The sequence below is a fragment of the Leuciscus leuciscus genome (assembly GCF_965113295.1).
Source record: "Leuciscus leuciscus genome assembly, chromosome: 13".
NCBI classification, from domain to species: domain Eukaryota; kingdom Metazoa; phylum Chordata; class Actinopteri; order Cypriniformes; family Leuciscidae; genus Leuciscus; species Leuciscus leuciscus.
The window spans coordinates 22,100,359-22,121,376 of NC_138737.1; the positions used below are offsets into that span (position 1 = coordinate 22,100,359).

At 34.5% G+C, this 21,018-nt stretch overlaps 4 protein-coding genes across 6 annotated transcripts; 2 read left to right on the plus strand and 2 right to left on the minus strand.

The window, feature by feature from the left end:
- Nucleotides 1-62: 62 nt before the first annotated feature.
- Nucleotides 63-6,576, plus strand: LOC309512106 (phospholipase A2-like). The gene is made up of 5 exons (XM_082187533.1): nt 63-418; nt 2,542-2,594; nt 4,565-4,712; nt 4,804-4,937; nt 5,700-6,576. Exons 2-5 carry the CDS (start codon nt 2,546-2,548, stop codon nt 5,912-5,914), a joined length of 546 nt encoding a protein of 181 aa, XP_082043659.1. The 5' UTR covers nt 63-418; nt 2,542-2,545; the 3' UTR covers nt 5,915-6,576.
- LOC309512110 (phospholipase A2, minor isoenzyme-like) lies at nt 6,215-8,775 on the plus strand. Its single transcript, XM_082187536.1, has 4 exons — nt 6,215-6,467; nt 7,039-7,189; nt 7,970-8,103; nt 8,594-8,775. The coding sequence occupies exons 1-4, from the start codon at nt 6,407-6,409 to the stop codon at nt 8,713-8,715; spliced, it is 468 nt and encodes a 155-aa protein (XP_082043662.1). The 5' UTR covers nt 6,215-6,406; the 3' UTR covers nt 8,716-8,775.
- asgrl1 (asialoglycoprotein receptor-like 1) lies at nt 8,571-15,485 on the minus strand. 2 transcript variants are annotated; one of them, XM_082187528.1, is made up of 8 exons: nt 15,385-15,485; nt 14,835-14,918; nt 13,373-13,456; nt 13,153-13,245; nt 12,965-13,018; nt 11,976-12,115; nt 11,781-11,893; nt 8,571-9,932 (listed from the first exon to the last, which is right to left on the minus strand). In XM_082187528.1, exons 2-8 carry the CDS (start codon nt 14,914-14,916, stop codon nt 9,767-9,769), a joined length of 732 nt encoding a protein of 243 aa, XP_082043654.1. In that variant the 5' UTR covers nt 14,917-14,918; nt 15,385-15,485; the 3' UTR covers nt 8,571-9,766. The 2 variants fall into 2 exon arrangements, with proteins under 2 accessions (XP_082043654.1, XP_082043655.1); XM_082187529.1 differs by lacking the exon at nt 13,373-13,456.
- Nucleotides 15,166-20,967, minus strand: LOC309512104 (early activation antigen CD69). 2 transcript variants are annotated; one of them, XM_082187531.1, is made up of 7 exons: nt 20,815-20,967; nt 20,483-20,573; nt 18,970-19,047; nt 18,799-18,876; nt 18,497-18,636; nt 17,402-17,514; nt 15,166-17,247 (listed from the first exon to the last, which is right to left on the minus strand). In XM_082187531.1, exons 2-7 carry the CDS (start codon nt 20,550-20,552, stop codon nt 17,091-17,093), a joined length of 636 nt encoding a protein of 211 aa, XP_082043657.1. In that variant the 5' UTR covers nt 20,553-20,573; nt 20,815-20,967; the 3' UTR covers nt 15,166-17,090. The 2 variants fall into 2 exon arrangements, with proteins under 2 accessions (XP_082043657.1, XP_082043656.1); XM_082187530.1 differs by having other exon boundaries at nt 18,790-18,876.
- Between the last annotated feature and the right edge of the window lie 51 nt (nt 20,968-21,018).

The following is a 21,018-nucleotide window of genomic DNA, read 5'->3' on the forward strand; positions in this document are numbered from 1 at the left end:
TTTTTATATATATTGGGCTTTAATATGAGAATTATGTATAGTCGATATAAGGGTATGATGCATTATGTTTTTTCTTAATTCAAGATTTTCTTTGTTACATTTTTCTTAGAGGTAATTGAAGGTTCTCCTGCAGATTAAAAATGTTTTTGTGAACGAGTCAAAATCCCAACACAAGCTTCATGGCAACAGTTTTGGTCATTGCTAAACCATGTGATGTTACCAGGCGACAATGTTGAAAGTCCTGCTAAACTGAAATAACTGTAGTGTTTTTGTTGGAAAGTAAAGTGTGATGGTTTGCAGGAAAGCACTGATCTGCAACTTTAGTATCACTCTTATACAGCAGCCTGGCATGAGCCATTTAAGAGGGCAGAAAACATGCTATTATAAAATCATAATTTGGAATCTATCCTAAAGGATAGTAAGGATTTTTGTTTCAACTAAAATGAATGTAAATCTAAAAATATATGTATAAATGTGATTTACAATTAAAACCTGGCAGCTGTGGTTGCCAGAACTTCACTGTAAAAAATTATAATATTGTGGCAACATTTCAAATCAAGTGTAAAATAATGCAGTGAACATTCATTTAAAATATAGGGTGTAATATTAAACCCTAATGTACATATCTGTTGAAAAAACATCAAATTTGAAAAGGGAACCCTAGGAATGTTTTTTTATTTTATTTTATTTTTTACTGTAAATTATAAGATGAGTTGTTTTTCACTTTCAAAAACTGTAATATTATTATTTTTATTTATTTTTATATGTTACTGTAAAGATTTCCTGTTAGATCTCTTAGTTTCCACCTTATATTGTAAGGAAACTTACTGAGTGTTAACCAATTAGCAGGTTTTTACCATAGCATTTTACAGTCCTTTACCATTCAAATTACGATAATCTTTTATAGTGTCCAAAATGAACTCATTTAAATTAAATTTAACAGCAATCAACACAAGAGTTGCATTATGGTCTTGTTCTTCAGTGTAACCTGCTTTTTATATCAAAAGTGGAACACATGGGCAGAGAAAAATAGCACCTGTTGCTGAAAGGACTTGCCCAAAATCTGATGATAAATTTAGCAGCAACTCTTTATAATCAATCTTTCTTTGAGATCTGATGTTGTCAAAGTCATTTTTCTCAGTCATAACAGTGTGTGACAGATTTCATGAAGAATGCAAAGTATTTACTGTACCGAACTAGTTGACAGACTGGTTTGTTATAATAACAAGCTGCTTGCATATAAAAGAATAAAATAAAATCCTGTGTACAAAAGGAAGGCTGTTAATAGAGAAGAGAGTGATTGGCATATTTATCTTGCTAGTAAAACTACTACGTTGGAAAACCACAGCGGTTATTTCTTAAACCGTTTAGAGGAAACCCTTGGATATTTTTTATTAGGGTAAGATTAAATAATCATTGTTTTATATTGACTTTAACACAGTGACAAGTCAAGGGTAGCATGCATTGTATGTGTGTCACAGCCATAAAGAAATATGTATTTTGCATTTATGCTATGCTCTGTGTAGACTAAGATCGCCCACATTTCAGTTATTTGTAATGATTAAAATTAAACAAGTTCTGGCATTAGAAAATTCTGGTATTATGTGACTGAAAGGAGATAATAACCTTTCCGGAATTTATACCACCTTGCTTTTAATATGGCGACATTTTGATTATATAACAGATAAATACTGATGGTTCCATGAAGAACCTTTAATATCCATGGAACCTTTCCATTTGACAAAAGGTATAGAGAAATATTGGAAAAGGGATACTTAGTTTAATAAAATATTCTTCACACTGAGAAAAAATTTTTTTTCACAAAATGGTTCTTAATGGAACCCATATTGGTTCTTCTATGGCATTGCAGCAAAAACTCCCTTTTAAAATCTTTATTTCATAAGTAGATAAAACACAAAGTAAATGGAAGTAGAATTTATTTGTTTAAAAATACATGCTCCTGTAGTCTAAATATGTGTTTTTCGCCGAATAGCTCGAGTAGATTGTCTCATGAGACATTGTTACGTTTACTGCTCCTAGACTTGGTTGAAGATCCAAATGCAGCTTTATTGAGTGTAATTCATAATCGTAATAAACAGGCATAAGGTCAAATAGGGCATCACTCCCCAAGCAGCCTCTAGTCTCCATTTCACTCATTCTGGGGACACTTATACAGGATGAAAAGTGAGGAATAAAAACAACACACTGCACAAAAGTGCCATTTGACACAGAAGGAGTTGTGGAGTTCAGAAAAATGACAGCTTCTCAAATGAGACTTTGGGCTGGTATATTTTAAGTTTCATGTAACAGTTTTAAAAAATGAGACGTGCAAATATGTGCATTCTCTGAATGACCTTGGATCACAAGGACGTTGTTTGCTACTGGCAGACTTAGAGCTGCTGCAAAAAAAAATCTGTGTGAATTCTCACAATAGTAATAGATTTACAAAAATAAATTATAATACTGTAAACTAATATTCAATATATAATTGCAAAATAACAGAATCTGACCATATTCCATAACTTTGCTTCTGTCTCGCAGTGGTATGGACGTACATCTCCCACTTCTGATCCTTACTGTGACTCTACCATCATGTAAGTACTGTATTGTTCATCATTTTATTGGCTCTGACGCCATAGTTAACATCGGCTGCACATCATGTTGATACATGACAGCTTTTCCTAATTTTATGTGAACTGATTCCAATTTTTTAATGTTTTTGAAAAAAGCCTCTTATGTTCATCAAGGCTGCATTTATTTGATAAAAAAAATAAAGTAAAAACAGCATTATTGTGAAAATTATAATAATTTAAAATAACTGCTTTTTATTTTAATATATTATTTTATAATGTACAGCAGTTGTGCTGTTTATTACTTTTATGGAAACCATAATGCATTTTCTCTTTCTTTTCATTCTTTCAAAAAACTATTTGTTTTGTTCTTTTTTATTGACACTTTTCAATGAAATGCACACTCTAAAAACTGCTGGGTTAAAAAATAACCCAACCTTAACCACACCGCTGGGTCACTATTGGACAGAACACGCGCTGGGTTGGTTTGACCCAAGTGCTGGGTTTTACCATTTAACCCATATTTCTGGGTCATTCATTTGACCTAACCAGTGGGTGGAATTAACCCTCTTGCTGGGTTAAGTCCTACTTATATGCTGGGTTATTTCGTGTCTCATTGCCTTAATAAAATTAGTAACAAATATTTGTTATATTACGAATGTAAAATAATTATTGTCTCTGTAATACAATAAACCAGAGAGGCCACTGTAAATTTGATTTAAATCTCGTTTAATTATATATATATATAAAAAAAAACATTTTTAATACATGTCTTTAATGATTTTTTTTGTATACAATTATTACAATTATACAATGCATATACTTCTAAGGTAATAAAAACATAATGTTCATTAAGTAAGGTCTTTATACACCACTGAAAACATAGTTATGTATATGATATTGCATTTCTGTCAACAGATCCTCGTAAATATTACACAATGCACCTTTAAAAGTCATTAAGCAACTCATTTGAACTTATACGATAACGATTTCATTTATTAAGATATGTTGATTTATTAAGAACAGCAACAAACATTTAAAATGCGACTAAATATCACGTGGGCCTGAAAAAACAACTGTTGTCCTCAAATTTTACTTTTCCATTAATTTGATACAAGGCATGCTGGAGAAACTCCCAAGCGGGGAAACACTGCTTTGTGTATTTAACATCAAAATAAATAAAAAATAGCTTTGAAACTCAGTCTTGATGGTGTGGCCTGGAACAATGGCAAAGGTCTGACATGTCCCCCTCGTCTCATCCTTGAGGCACAGAATATGCATATGCATTTTATTTCAAAATGACTATTTGTCTATTATTAGGTAGAATTGTGCACAGCATTATGCATCCACTGTAAAGCCGAATAAGTTGGCAAAAAAATAAAAATCAGTTACATTACTGTTATTAAGTTCTTTAATTAAATTCAAAGTTTAATTAAGCAGAACTGGAACAGATTTTTATTTTGTTCTCATACATTTTAATTGCTCCTAAATCTTGAAATATTTGAGTAAATTAAACTTTGTAAAATTAAAAAAATTAAACACTATCTCCCACTTAACATTAATCTTGCACAAAAAAACATTATATAACACTTAACTTTAGCATTTACTCTCCCTTAGAGTAATGGCAAAGCTTGTTGGGAAATAGAAATCCCAGCCCAGTTTCAGTCAAATTTAAGTTGGTCTAAATGAAAAGAAACAAGTTAATAAAACTCAAAACAATGAACCAATTCAGATTACTTAAAATGTGTCAGTTTTGTGAACTCAATATAAAAAGACAGTTCTAAATACTAATAAAAACGAATTTGATTGAACTAATTTGTTTAATTTAAGTTTACCCTACTCAAACCAATAAATACATTTTGAGCATTAGGGTTTAGAGTGGGTTAAGTTTGTGTGTTTTGTAAACCATGTCTGTCACTTTATTCTTTTCATATCTAATGTGTTTTCTCACACTGTGACCTTCACATAATTTAACAGTATTATCTTCTCTGAAGCACATCTGTACAGTATAAAAAACTTGTTGCAATTTGAAGACATGATCGAGTGCACAATACCGAACAGTTCACCACTGCTGGACTTTACAGACTATGGCTGCTTTTGTGGCTTAGGTGGTGAAGGGTCACCAGTTGACCAGCTCGACCGGTGAGTTTATTTGAATGTGGTGCAGTGTTTTAATGGTGTTTATTTTGAATGATTGTAATAAGAATGTTCCCTCTCTAATGCCCTGGTATAGGTGTTGTTTTACCCATGATGACTGCTATGCCAAAGCAAAGACCCTTGAGTCCTGCACATCCTTGCTTGACAGTCCCTACACAAACACATATGACTTCCAGTGCGATAAGATTACCAGAACTATCACGTGTCTTGGTAAGTGACACTGAATCCCACGATTCCATCCCATAACAGTGACACCTAAAAGGCCAAAAAACCCATCAATTTTCAAACCTGCTTATCCTATGTAGGGTCGCAAGAAATATGTATCATTATAATATATTGCACAAACTATTTTTTTCTCCACCAGCAATAGTTCAAGCAAAGCAGCATCTATGAGACAGAAGTTTTTTCGATAGTGTTTTCTTTTCTATCGTGAAGTGAAACGGTATCTCGAACAAAAAAAAATGTAGGGCGGGACTAGATTTGTCCATCAGGAACTGGATCATTGTGGTTTGCTATTGCTGTGATGTCATATGAGTGACAGGTTGCCCTGTCCTTGCGCCACTTAACATGTGATCAGAAAAAATATGTTGCTGCAAGAGGGTTATGATGTGCACTGATAAAACACTTAGAATAAATACTGCAAATTCCATAAAAAAAAACAAGAACTGTCCATTTTAATTTTAGTTTCTGAATGAATCAATTTTGTTGAACAAATCGGTTGAGTCAATGACTCACTTATATGTTCCTGAATGAATCAATTTTGTTGAACAAATCAGTTGATTTAACTGATTAACTGGCTCATGCTCATAATGCATGATCCAGGAACATGTTTTTACTTCTGCCATAATGATAGTACACCTTTACGTATAACTGCAGAAAGAAAGACTCAATAAAAATCCCCACCTCTAATACATAGACTATCAGTCTCTCTGGAACAAACACAGACAAACTCTTTCTCTTTCTCTCTTTCAGCCAGTAATGATGACTGTGATATGTTCGTCTGCCAGTGTGACAAGGCAGCAGCGGAGTGTTTCTCTCAATCCCCCTATAACGCCTCCAATACTCATCTTCCCTCGAGTGTTTGCAGTTCAGCCTCCAGAGAGATCAGCAGCTTTATCTCTGCTCTTGTTGCATTCATGGTCACTCTCACAATCCTTTATGGCAACAAAATAGGCTTCAATCAGTGAAATGTGCAACATTATTGTTATTTGGTCAAAAAACCTTTTGTGTGCTGACAGCTGTTTTGCATGTACTCAAGCGTTTCGCAACTTTTCCCAGGGTTTTATGAAATTCTCTTACTTTTTCAAGAAAACTGAATCATTGTACCAGCTGTTCAAATTGCCAACACATGTTCATGTTCCCAAAGAACAACACACACACACACACACACACACACACACACACACACACACACACACACACACACACACACACACACACACACACACACACACACACACTGTGTTTATTGTAAATAAACACAATCAACTTGCACAAAGCTGTAAAGATCTCAACAACAAACTGTATATTCGTGCTTTTGTGTGTGTGCGTGAATGCACATACTGTATATTAACATATCTCACATGTTCACAATATTCACAAAGTTGGCTTATCAGTGAGCTCCGCCTGTCAAGGTTATAATAAGTTCTATAAATAATCAGCAACAAACACTTGTTCATATGGTCTTCACCATGCACACCTTTCTGTCTCTCGTGGTCCTTAGTGTGAGTCTGCCCGCCTGTGAGTATACTTCAAATGTGATTTACTATTCAACTACTGTACAGGAGCTTATTGTTTTAATCATTTCTCTTATGCAAGGCAAATATTTAATAAAGATATATGATATATACTGTAGATTGTTTAATTATTTGAAAAATAGAATTTACTAATTAGTCAGTCAAATAATTACACTATAGTCAGTCAAAATAATTACACCTCTTACCTTCAAAAATTATAGGATCAATAAGTTATGACAACATATGTTTTTACATTGCTTTAACTCATCAAAATAAGTTAAGCAATTTTCAACTTTTTTATGAGTTATACAAGATTCAACTCATTTTAAATTCAGTTTAATGTAATTTAAGTTTAAATTAGGCTACTTAAACATCCAAGTTGACTCTACTTAAAAAAATCAAGGAAGCAACTTTTTTACAGTGAATAAAAAGAGTGGTGTCACTAAGGTGGAATGTAATACTGACAGAAAACAAGATAGACACCAAGAGAGTGGTTATGAAATGTATTTCTAAAAATACATATTATTTTGATGCTAATCGTTATGAAGCACTGATACACTATCATTGTTTAACAGTGCTGGCGACTTTAGACTACCGTGCGCTGTGGCAGTTCAGGTCCATGATCATCTGTACCGTCCCTGATAGCTGGCCTGCACTGGATTACGCAGACTACGGATGCTACTGCGGCAAAGGAGGCTCGGGCAACCCGGTGGACGACCTAGACAGGTCAGATTAAAACAATAGTTTCCGAGACAGTTTCGTCTGTCACACTTCGGCCTGCTCAGACTGAAAAGTTGAATGAACAGTTTATACAAATACCGAAAAATGCACAATGCACAAATTAAAGTCAGCGTGAAACCGAAGTTGCGATAATCTTTGCTTCTCTAATTTACGACATATCCGAGTGAAACGGCTTCTTGAACAAGTAATAATGTAGGACGGGACTTGATTTTGTCCACCAGGAATTGATTGGATGATTTTGTTTTGCTATTGCTGTGATGTCATGTGAGTGACAGGTTGTCCCGCCCTTACAAACACATCATCAGAGCTGCAAGAGGGAGGGCAAGTTATTTTACTCAAAGATTATCAAGGCACATGAATAAAAAAACAACAACAAATGTGCACGAATAAATCATTCATAATAAATACTGCAATAGCCTATTCCATAAAAAAACAAGAATTGTTCATTTTGATTTCAGGTTGATTTTATTTTTGCAGGCAGTAAAAATCAGTGCATTGCTAATTTTGTTGAGAGCATTTGATGACAAGAATGCATTACAGTTAAGCAATTTAAACATTACCTTCTACAGGAGCTTTTCAGAAAAAGTTTGGATTGGTATACTTATCAACTTGGCTCATGAATATTAATTAGGTGATGTATTGTTACTTTTTTTTTTTTTTTTACGGCAGGCAAGTAGCAAATCTCTTAAAATACAATTATTAAATCAAAAAGGAAGGGCGAGTAACTTTATAAACATACGCACTGCATTCTCTATTCCTCTCTAGGTGCTGTCAGGTGCATGATAAGTGTTATTCGGACTCATGGCAGCATGATGACTGCTGGGGTATCTTAGACAACCCCTATACTGAAATATATTCATACTCATGCGACAAACCGACAAAGAAAATCACCTGCCATGGTAAGTCCCAAGCTAACAAAATGTTATAAAAGAACATTTCGCCAACGTTCCCATTATGTTATGAAAACTTTATTTCTAAATGTTCTCTGTCCAGTTTTTTCTTTTCTTTGGCTATGCGAATGTTAAAGGAAAATTCCATTTTACAAACATGGGAATGTTCCTTTTGAATGTTCTCTGAACATTATAAAAACAAGTTCAAAATGTTCGATACTAAAATGTTTCATGAACGATGTAGACAATGTTTTTTTTTATTAAAGACCAGATCAATTTAAACAAATATTCTATTAACGTTACTGGAAGAATGTGTGTTCATAACTCTGAGAAAACCTTGCCAGAACGTTCTGAGAATGTTTCCTGTTAGCTGTAGGACAGACAGTAGGACAAACTTTACTAAATAATTCTATGTGAAAGCTCTGTCAGTAATTGAGACCTGAACTGCGCCTGAACTGAACTGGACTGCTGTTTAATTTAATTTTTTTGTCTCTTGCAGCCGACAAGAATCGCCCCTGTGAGATGTTCATCTGTGAATGTGACAGAAAAGCAGCCGAATGCTTTGCAAAATCGGATTACAACGAAGAGCATGTCAACTATCCTAGTAAAAACTGCAAATGACCTGACACTAGATAAAGTTTTAAGACTGTCCTTAAAGTCTCATTAAACATAGCAATGGTATATCATGTAACAGTTTATTTTGTGTTCATGCGAATTGATATTTGATTCATATAGCAGAGAGATTATTTAATAGTATGTGAATATTCATGCAATTAAGTAAATAAATTAATATTTACAATAATTTTCTTAATATTTTTGTCTGTTTTCCAGTAAAACTGCCCAAGTTAGATATGAAGTGTTATATATTAAGAATTGTTTTTTAGAGGATATATGTTCATAAGAATTCAATTTATTTTTCTTCCCATTGACAGTTATTCTTGTTTTATGAGGTTTATGCCTAAAACAACTTTTTTTTTAAAACTGTCAATGGGAGATGAAAAATAAAACTTAAAATAAAACTTTCTCTGAAAATAAGTAGTATAATCTTAAGCAATTGCTTCTCAAGTAAATTTACCTTGTTTAAAAAGTCAAAAATACTGATTAATAAAATTATATTTGCAAATAGGCCATTAGATGAATTTATGAATTAAATAAAACATACTCCAAAAACAAACAAACTATTTTCTGGTTGTAATCCTGCATGGATACTAGTGGACTGTCGCATTCATTTTTCAAATAATAATATTTTACATTATGTAGTATACACTGAAAAATAATTGTCTTCAGTCTTTCAAATAAAAACACCTTAACATCCTTAAATTCACTTGAGAAGCAACATTTCCTTAGATATTAGTAGTATAATAATAGATAATAATAAGTTCATAGAGAATTTATCTTAAAGTGATGTGTATTAATCTTACCCCATTGGTAATTTTTTTAAGCACAAATCTAACAAAAATGGTCGAACGTTTGTGCTTAAATTAAGAAAACAAAAACTTCAATTCAACTTTTAATTCAAAATGTATCTTTTCTTAAGTCTACCATCTACAATCCTGCACCTCAAATAAGGATATTAAAATATTTTTTACTGGAAAAGAGGCAAAAATGTTGCGTAAGGAACTTAAGAAAGGTTCTCTTAAGACATTTTGCTGTGTTTGAGGTTAGTTATTTATCAGTGGCTCTTGGGTTTGCTCTCACAGAAGTAAGGATAAGAGAGCGTACAGTCTGCATCATTCCACAGCCTCCGTCTCTTCGAAGTTATCCGAGCGTGGAGCTGCCCACAGTCCTCACCATTCAAACGAACATCCCAGTCATCTGGTTGACCTTCCTCCCAGTGGCTGAAATAGACATCAAGAGTTAGATTAAAGTGCCACTATTATGCTATTTTAAAGGTTCCCTAATTTTGTTTTGGAGGTCTCCTACTACAGGTTTACATGCATTCAAAGTCCAAAAACATTTAAATTTCCTCATAATATACAGTGCAGCATCACCTCTTTACTCAGTGTCTGAAACGGTTTGATAAAGGATTCGGTCTCTCTAAACCCCTCCTTCTCAAGAATTTACTCTGCTCTGATTGGTCAGATGGCCCAGTTTGTTGTGATTGGTGGACATGAAACATCCATTAACATATCTGAATTTTAGCACTTGTATATGTGATACGAACAGTAACGATGTCGTCAGTTTTACCATATCAATTTGATCTCGAGTACCCGTCCTTTAGAAGTGCCTGCAAAGTGGGTTTGCTTTCGCATCGCAAAAACAAAACAAAACAAAACAGCGTCTTCTCGACATGTCAACACAAACCAAACTCTTTTGGCGCTTTTCCACTGCATGGTACGGCTCGGTTCGGCTCGGTACGGTTCGGTACGGTTCGACTCGGCACGGAACGGTTCGGCTCGCTTCGCTTTTCCACTGCGTGGTACGACTCGGCTCGGTACGGCACGGTTCGGTTCGGTTCGCTTTAGCTCGGTTGCTTTTCCACTGCAGTTAGTACCGCTTCAAAGTGGGTGCATGGGACTGATCGTTATAGTTGCCGTCTCTACTGCCATGACATCATCATATTAAATGCGAATTTTTCATTCCGTGTTTCCCCATTCACTCCTCGGCAACCAACGAGAGGAACATCTGCACCTCGTCCACTGACCACGATTCAGCCATTTCTTTTTTTGAAGTTTATACTATTTTTTTGAAGCAAATACTTTTAAAACAGGCGCTACAGCGTTGGCTGTTGTCTACTGGCTATTTAAATCTAGCGGGTTTAGTGTCTCGTGTTGTAAATACAATGACGCTGGTAGTGATGATTCTGTCTGACCAATCAGTGATCTGCAGTGTTTTCACGTCACATTTTAGTATCGGTACGGTACGCTTGGAACCTCAACAGAGGTGGTACCATTTAAAGCGAGCCGAAGCGAGCCGTACCGTACCGTACCATGCAGTGGAAACGCGTCATAAGTGAGCCGTACTGAACCGAGCCGAACCGTACCATGCAGTGGAAAAGCTCCATTTCAGGCCTCAGCTACAACTACAGTGTTTGAGGGCGGGTCAAAGTAGACGGTGTTCACAGGCAGCCAATGAAGACCTTAGGTTGGCATTATGCAAATTTTTGGTTACAATTGACTTATGTACTTACCCAAGAAAGTACTGGTAATATAATTACTTAACTATATGGGTTAAGGTTAGGTTTAGGGGTAGGTTCAGGTTTACATAGTAATGTACATGCGGAACAGGACTTGTTACAAACCTACATCGGTTAGTGCAGGACATAAGACTGGAATTACTGATGACTCATTTCAAGCAGTTCAATTGGTTCTTTCTTTTGGGAGACAAGAACTCCATTTATTGGTCACACTTTAGATTAGGGTCCATTTCTCACCATTAACTAACTATTAACTATGACTTTTGCATCAGTGAACTACTTACTGCTATAGAAAGGTAGTTGTTAAGTTTAGGTATTGGGTGGGATTAAGGATGTAGAATATGGTCATGCAGAATAAGGCATTCAAATGTGCATTATAAGTACTAATAAACAGACAATATCCTAGTAATATGCATGCTAATAAGCAACTAGTTAATAGTGAAAATTGGACCCTAAACTGAAGTGCTACCGGTAATATCCAAAAAAGCATTAGTGCATTTACACTTTTCCCCCCACTGACCTTCTCTCATTATTTTATATTCATTCTTACTGTTCAGTAGCACTAAAGTCTGTTCCATCTACCCAGGACCATTTATCCTTTTCTTTCTCAACAAGCCCAATCCAGTAGCTGTTAGACGTCTTCACGATTGAAGATAGGAAGTCCTGGTTTAAAAAGAGACCAAACTCATATTTAACCTCACATAAGACTCAAATAATTGTGATGCTGTGTGTGTTCTTGTCTTACAAGCTCAGCCAAGTCATTGACAACAACTAAGTGTGATCCTTTCTGGATACAGTTGTTCTCAGCAAGTTGCCAGCTCTTCTTTACTGAAGACTGAAAGTAGCATGAGTCTTTATAAAACACCCAGTTTTCCTGGCAGGGACCTGTACAGTTAAACATGCATATAATCAAAATAAATCATAACTTAAATCAGGCAGGTTTCACTGCCAAACCCAACATAAACATTTTGATAATGAGTAAAGAGCAGGCGTATAGAGCATTTTGCTAAAGAATAAAAGTCCAAAAGTCTGAGTCCACATTGAAAATCTGGGATTCATAATCTAATTTAACTCTGGAAATAACAGAATGTTTTAGTTATGAAAAAATTGAAATAGGATTACTTTACTGCTCTGTTTATAGGTCACTAATAAAAGTAGTACATTTGTAACATTGATCATGTGACTCTTTCTATAGACAGTCAGCTATTGAAGCTCAAGCTGATGAGAAACCAAATACTAGGGATGCACAAAATATCGGCCACCATATCGGCATATATGTTACCTTTTTATATTATCGTTAAAATATATTTAAGCCGATAAATAATAGATTATTTCCTTCAGCTGAGACACTTCAGATGCACAATGTTCGCCATGATGGTTTTGAATTGCTTGAAATATGATTGGAATCACTACGAAAAGGAAAATAAAGTTAAGCGCAACATGTACAGCGTCTGTCATATATGCTACATAAAATTATAATGAGAACATTATAATTGTGTGCTTGAGACATTTCTTTTAATGGTGAGACTTCTGTTTTTGTAATCACGCTCTCAAATACTAAGGCATTTTGAAATTCATGTACATTTTTCAATTAAACATTTTACTCAAACTGTTATGCTGGTGAAATATTATTATTAGTATTATTTTTCAATTTTATAAATACAAAGTACAGATTCAAAGTTTTCTCAATAGTGGTCTCTGACTTTTGGACCCCACTGTCATGAGGAGCCTCACCTTGCTCCGGGATCACATGCTCAGGCATCAAAAGCTGAGAGAATTGAGCATTTTCTGTAAAAATAAAATAAAAAATAAGAATAAATTAATGATAAAAATCACAGCAAATTAATTACAGGCATTGTTAGATGTATAAACCTTTATACATTACATTTTTATAAAGACATAAAAAATGCTTCTTTATTTACCAAATTGCAGAGTTTCAGGGCCCTTTTTAATGGAGCCAACGAGAGACTCCACAGAAAGTCTAACATCAGCGACCTCTTGGCTGACCTGAGAGACTTTTGAAAACCATAATCAAAATCAAAAACACTTTGGTAAAAACAACAACAACATGCAGTGACATCCAACAGGTTTTGTTCAATTCGACATAAATTAGTGTGTGGAAGTAAAATGCTCACAACATACTTTTAATTCCTACAGCCAGTGTCAGTATAAACACATAGAGGACGAGGACGCCATATATTATGTACATATTTCTGTTTTGTCTACCTGTAGGAAAGAATTCAAGTTATAATATAAGAATCTGAAACAAACACAGACTGAAAAACTACATTCTGAACAAATATATGTTCTAAGAATGTTTTGCTAATGTTCCCATTAAGTTATGAAAACGTTATTTCTGAATGTTTTCAGAACGTTCAAAATGTCCAATTCTAAATGTTTTTTTTTTTTCTTGGTTATGTGAACGTTAGAGAAAACATTAAGGGAATGTTCTATTTTATAACTTTGCAAATATGATGGGAACATTACTTTTAAAGGAACACTCCACCTTCTTTCCTACATTTAGATAGGTGGGCAAATGCATTTTTGTCTCAGGGCATGCATTGTTTTAGTTTGACAGGGTCGGCGCTAGCTTAGCTTAGCATAATGAATGGAATCCTTTGTTGCCAGCTAGCATGTCCTGAGTAAAAGTGATATAAAAAATTAAAAAACCCCACCTAATTACTTCTTGTGGCCTGCGTATTCACAACAAGTACAAATAGCGATGCAGATTAACACTAGACGATTTCCTATGCAGATATTGACTTGGGACTATATTAGGGGGAAGCACAGGTGAAGCACTGCTACTTGGGCGCAGAGATATCACGCCCAAGTAGCAGTGCTTCGCCTGTGCTTCCCCCTAATATAGTCCTTAATATATAAGTCAATATCTGCCTAGGAAATCGCCTAGTGTTAATCTGCATCACTATTTGTACTTGTTGTGAATACGCAGGCCACAAGAAGTAATTAGGTGGGGTTTATACATTTTTTATATCACTTTTACTCAGGACATGCTAGCTGGCAACAAAGGATTCCATTCATTGTGCTAAGCTAAGCTAGCGCCGACCCTGTCAAGCTAAAACAATGCATGCACTGAGACAAAAATGCATTTGCCCACCTATCTAAATGTAGGAAAGAAAGTGAATAAGCCCTATTTCAAAAAACGGTGGAGTGTTCCTTTAAATGTTCTCTGAACCATAAACAAATAGTAAGTTAGCCTAAAGTCCAACTAAATGATTTAGAAGAACGTTCCATGAACGATGAAGAATGTTTTTGTGCTAACGTTATTAAAGACCACTTTAAACATAAATTCTATTGTAACTGGATGAATGTTTGTTCATAACTTTGAGAGAACCTTGCCAGAACGTTAGCCAAAGATCCGAGAAAGTTTCTTGTTAGCTGGGTTATCATGGAGAGTCAATATATTTATTTAGCAAATAAGGATTGACCATGGTATTTCACCTTCTTTTCTGGGTACTTGAAATGTTAGTCTTTCTTAGTAAGGTGGCGAGATAGATTTGTTCTTAATTTTGAGTCAATATTTTCTAAAAAGCACAATTTAAAAACATTCCTTTCAAAAACTGAAAAACAAAAACATCTTTCTCACCTGATAAATGTATAAATTTCTGTCCAGTGTTATTAATTTCTGCCTCAGGACTGGTAAACCGGTCATATGATACAGATTCCATGTCTGAGGAATAAGGCAGGACGAAGGATGTATTTACACCAAATAATTAACATTTTAATCAAATGTTTTTCTCTTATTTAATGACTTTTGTCCCAACATATAAATGTTGGTATAAGAGACTGAATGTACTAAACACAAGAGTTTCAAGGTCATGCAATGAAACGGTTGAATATTAACCTCTAGACTGACAAACTATATCTGAACTTCATCCATCACAAACATGGAGAAAAACACATCAGAATGAAAAGACTTCTGTATTTCAGAGATTTATTATCAGTCAAAATACACAAAACCAAATAGAAAAGCCATCAAGCATATTCTTACCATGAAAACTGTAAAAACATTCTCATTGCCGACAAATTCGGATTTTACCATGAAGGTTCGTAAATTGAAGACCTCAATATGCTTTTATGAGAAAATACTAAATAAAAAAGACTAAAAAATAACTGTGAAATGCAGTGGATCTTACTGTTTAAAGTGAATGTTCCTGTCCAATCCCTCTCCTCTGCTGCGGTCAGTGCCCTGATGGCTGTTCTCTGTCATTCTGTCCTTACGCAACGACTCCTAAACCATTTCCCCAAAGCGGAATTGACCATAACATCCTGTTGGACTTTTTGTAACATTTGCATGTTTGAAATATGACAAAATATTGAGTTAAGAAACGACTCTGATTAACTTGTCATATAATAAATGTTCTTCTCTGACATAAATGTTATGCTTTGAATATGCGTACACTACCGTTTAAAAGATTGGGGTCAGCAAGTTGTTTTTTTACATTAAATTAAAACTTTTATTCAGAAAGAATGCATTAAATTGATCAAAAGTAACAGTATCTTTACATTTATAATGTTACAAAAGCTTTTGATCACTACAAAAACTGAAATAACCCATTAAACATGCAATCATTAAAGACACTTCTTCTTGTATAGAACCTTTTTTATGGAAGCTTGTTTCCGCCACAGAATAAAACATTTTAAAAGATAATTTCGAATTAATTCTGACTTTATTTCTCATTAAGTTATTTCTTTATTTCTCATTTCAAATTCTGACTTTATAACACGCAATTGCGACTTTATATCTCGCAATTCTAACATCTTTTCTCAGAATTATGAGATACAAACTCGAGTTATAAAGTTCAATTTTATAACACACAATTGCAACTTTATATAATGCAATTCTGACTTTATAACTCGCAATTGCGACTTTTTATCACGCAATTCTGAATGTACTGAGATTCAAATTCAGAATTGTGAGATAAAAGGTTGCAATTACCTTTTACATAATACTTTTTTGCATTAAGGGTTCTTTAAAATTGAGTCAAAACCCCTACTTATTTTTCTAAATTAAACCCCACTGAACCTTTTTGAGTAAACAGGCTTTGATTTATTGAAGTAGATTTTCCATTGTAACGTCTGTTTATCCAGCCGTTTGAAATTGTACCAAAAATTTGTTACCTAAATGGATGTGTTCATATAACAGGACTTTACACTGGAATACTATAAAACATGTCGCTTATGCATAGCAAAAGTACATCAAATGACCAGAGGTCATCATCTCAATTCTACTCCTAGTTATGATTAATGACTTTCTTTGTCTTGCCTGTGTTGTTAGCTTGACTGTTGACTACAGTTGACTTTGTGAATTATGATTGCATATTAAATCTCTACAAACAGACCTTAATCCTGTGTCTTTGTCAGATACACGTTAAAAATGTATTTAAATAATAACAATTATAACTAGCACATTTTCATAAACAGAAGAACTGGCGTCTCTATCATTGTGTTATTGTGTGAATTTAAGTTTAAATTTAATATTTTTTTAGGTTGGATAATCATATTTAATAATATTCTAGGAAGACTTTTGAACACTGGTTTAAAAGGTTGAATATAAATAAAGTAATAATATTAATAATAGTACCTACTGTATGTTATCTTGGTTCAGATGAAATTGTACCAAAAATGTGTTACCTAAATGGATGTGTTCATTTAACAGGACTTTACACTGGAATACTATAAAACATGTCGCTTATGCATAGCAAAAGTACATCAAATTTGCACCAGTCAGGCAAATACAGTTTTACAAAAAAAAGAGACCATGTACAATATCAGAAGGTGTGTGTCCAGAGCAGGATTTTAGGAGAACAGTCTAATGCAGCTGGCATAAGGGCACAGTTTCCTACCACATGCCTTTCTCTAGTTTGCGTTCACAAATGAAATAGCGTTCGCTGTAACAGTCAGCATCATGCAACAGCTTGCGACGCACTGTGTCAGTTCCTTTCAAGTGGACGCAGGACTCCATGCCACCATGAGCAGGTTGATTTTCATCCCAGAAACTGAGAAGAACACAAACCACAAAGAATTCGGAAGATGACATATTGATCTTGTTGGCATGTCATACAGTATGGCTGCTGTTTAATGACATTAAATAGCATTCACAGATGACATAAAACAGATGTTTCAAAAGTATGGAAGTCAATGCTCTCTTACTGTGGAGCTGAATGATAATCGTCTCCATTAGCCCAGGACCATTTGCCCAATTTGTCCCTCTTGAGGCCAATCCAGTAGTCAGTCTGTTTCTGGACAGTTCTTGAAATGAACTCCTAAGAGCCAGCAATGTGTTTTAATTATACACCTATGATTAATATCTATGCTTTCAGAAATACACTACCATTCAAAAGTTGGTCGGTTTGATCATAAATACAGTAATATTGTAAAAAATAAAATTTTAAAAGGTACATTATGTAACTTTTTGTTCAAAATTTGCTAAATGTATATACTAAGCGAGTAGCCTACTTAATGAATCAATCTTCCAAAGTGTGTGTTTGTCTTATTCTGAATCACTACGTTATGCCTATAATAAGCGTTTATATTCTGACTATTTTAGACCAGGCAAGACGGCAACCGCTGTGGAGTATCCCACAATTATTAATTTTTTTAAAATAGATTTTTAAGTACAATCAACTTGGATGTTTAAGTAATTTCAACATAAAAAACATTAAACTTTTTTTTATTTGTTTTTATTGGTTGAATCTTGAAAGTTGAAGATTGCTTAACTTTTTTTAATGAGTCAATGCAATGTGAAAACATATGTTGTCATAACTTATTGATCATAGACATTTTTACAGTGCCTGTGTGACTCATCATAGACATAAAAAGAGAGTTAACAGAAAGACAATGTTCTTTCGCAGGATACATGCAGTTTTGTTAATTAACCACTAAAGCGTCAAAAGTTAGATGTACCTTTAAAATAAATGTTTACTATTTTAATATATTTTAAAATGTAATTTATTCCTGTGATGCAAAGCGGAATTTTCAGCATCATTACTTCAGTCTTCAGTGTCACATGATCCATCAGAAATCATTCGAATATGCTGATTTGCTGCTCAAGAAACATTTCTAATTATTATCAATGTTGAAAACAGTGCAGAAATTCTTTGTAACATTATAAACATTTACTGTCACATATGATCAATACAATTTCTTTTTTTTTTAAATCACACCGATCCTAAACTTTTGAACAGTAGTGTAAATGAGGATAGAAATATATACAGTACACCAACATGTCCGTGTCCATGTCCTTACCAGCTCCTCCTCGCTGTTCACAACCATCAAGTGCGCCCCATTGTTGCGGCAAAAAGACTGTGATATTTCCCACGTCCTATAAACATTCACTAACAAATAACAGGTGTTCTTATAGGAAACCCAACCATCCGAGCACCGCCCTGTATTTGAAAGAACAAAACACACGACTATAGACAACACTTGCTTACCAATAATTATAAAATGTATTAGAGCTATGTGATTTTACTGACATCCATTCATATTTTAATTGTATTGCCATTGTATTCATTTTCTTTAAATGCAACATTTCTTACTGCTTTCACCTCTGTACTGGAACGGGATAGCCGTAATATCATCAGAAAGAAGACCTCTGGTCTGATCTTCTTGTGAATTCTTCTTGACTTCAGCATGTTAAATGAAATGAAAAACAAGCCAGTTACACATCCATTATTAACACATCTGAGACAATTGACATCATTATAAGTCTGACTTACAGTTGACACCCGTTACGATTCCTATTACCAAGAATGAAAGGATGAGGAGAACCGTGAACATGACACAGGCCACTTTGCCTGAACACAGCATGAAAAAAATAAAATAAATAGTAAATAGATTTTAAATGCCAAAATTAAACAGTTTAGAACAGACTTTAAATTAGGGCATATCTTAAGCAAGCACTATATATATCAAATGAGCTGATGTAAAGCATGCAAAACAGTTCCAGATACCACCATATTTTATTTTAACTTGTCATTTAGTCACCAGTCACATTAAATAATATCCTGGCTCTTCCCAGCTTTGTAATGGCATTGAATAGAAAAGCACATCCATCCCTCATAAAAGTAATCCATACGACTTCAGTGGGTTAATAAATGCCTTCTGAAGTGAAGCAATGGGTTTTTGTCAGAAAAATATCAGTTTTTAAAACTTTATAAACTATAATCACTGCCTTCCGGCAATGGCCGTACGTACGCGCATTCACGAGAGAGTCGATTTCTGGCGGAAGTGTGACCTCTGACCCAACGTATGACATAGGACATAGCTCCTCTTTTCTTATATTGGAATCCTCCGACATTTTTCTTTAAAATATTTAGTTTTAGACTTCTAATTTGTGACCGGTGTTTGGTTTTGCTTTATCCTCTGCGCTTCCGAATTCATCAATTCTTCACCTACGCCTACATCATACATCAGTGCCAGGGATTATAATTTATAAATATTGATTTTTTTCTAATAAAAACCCATCACTTCGCTTTGGAAGGCATTTATTAACCCACTGGAGTCGTAAGGCTTACTTTTATGATGGATGGATGTGCTTTTTGGAGCTTAAAAAACTTGAGCACTATTCAATGTCATTACAGAGCCAGGATATTATTTAATAACTCAGATTGTGTTCGGCTGAAAGAAGAAAGTCATATACACCTAGGATGGCTGGCTTGAGGGTGAGTAAATTATGGGATCATTTTCATTTTTGAGTGAACTATTCCTTTAAACTCAGCAGATTACTGCAGAAGTGAAAGCAAATCACTTAAAAAAAATTAAAGAGTGAGAAAGTTATAAAAGTTTACGTTAACTGTAACTAAGCTAAACAATTTGTTCTTTTACAAAATATGTATTTTACAAAATAACTGGACTCTAAAATTGCCATGTCTAACCAATTTGTGTTCCAAATTTGAACTTGATAGTGAGCCTTCAATAAGGTAACGCAATGTCCAATTTCAAAACGGTTTCCACAGGATGAGTTTTAAGCGTTTAAGATATAAAATGTATTCAAATGGTTACTAAAGTATGTGATGGGGGACAAAGGCAATATAAAAGTGTGCCAAGTGTCCCGCTACCGGCTATACCAATGCAATTAATAAACGCCTGACAGACTCATGGGCACAGATGTCATGTCTTTTTCAGTTCATAGATAACCAATTGGACTTGAAACCAGTGTATGAGCAGCCAACGCCCATAGCCACTGTCTCTGCTATAATAAGCTGCAATGATAGCCTATATATTACTTGCCTTGCTGGTAGAAGGGATCCTCCCTGTCAGGATTTCCCTCCACATCATCTGAGAGATTGTTAGCCTGCATTCCTTGAGTTCAGCCTATAGCCTGAATGTAAGAACAAAAGTGTAAATCAAGTGATTATCTGATGGTAATGTAAGAAAATGCCACTTCACAACGTTCTCTGAAATACTAGAGGTTGAATCACGTCGCATTAAATCCGTGCAACTTTACATTTGATTCAAAAGATGTTAGTACGCACAAACACATAAACAATAAGAAAACACTGATGAAGTGCAGTTGTTGAATCTTCAATACGTTAATAATCTTTAAGAAAACTTCAACTTACTGATCAACTTGTTTCCTTGCAACACATACAGTTTTCCATAGCACAACATGGAAAGTGAAGATTCTGTGGAATGGTCATATGACGCCAGAGAGGCTGGTCCTTCCACCCGTCCAAACCAAAGCTCTGGGGTTTCTGCCAAGAACATTGCAGTTGCCAGAAATGCGTGACAAAGTAGCTATAAAATATAAAAACCGTAGTGGTAAT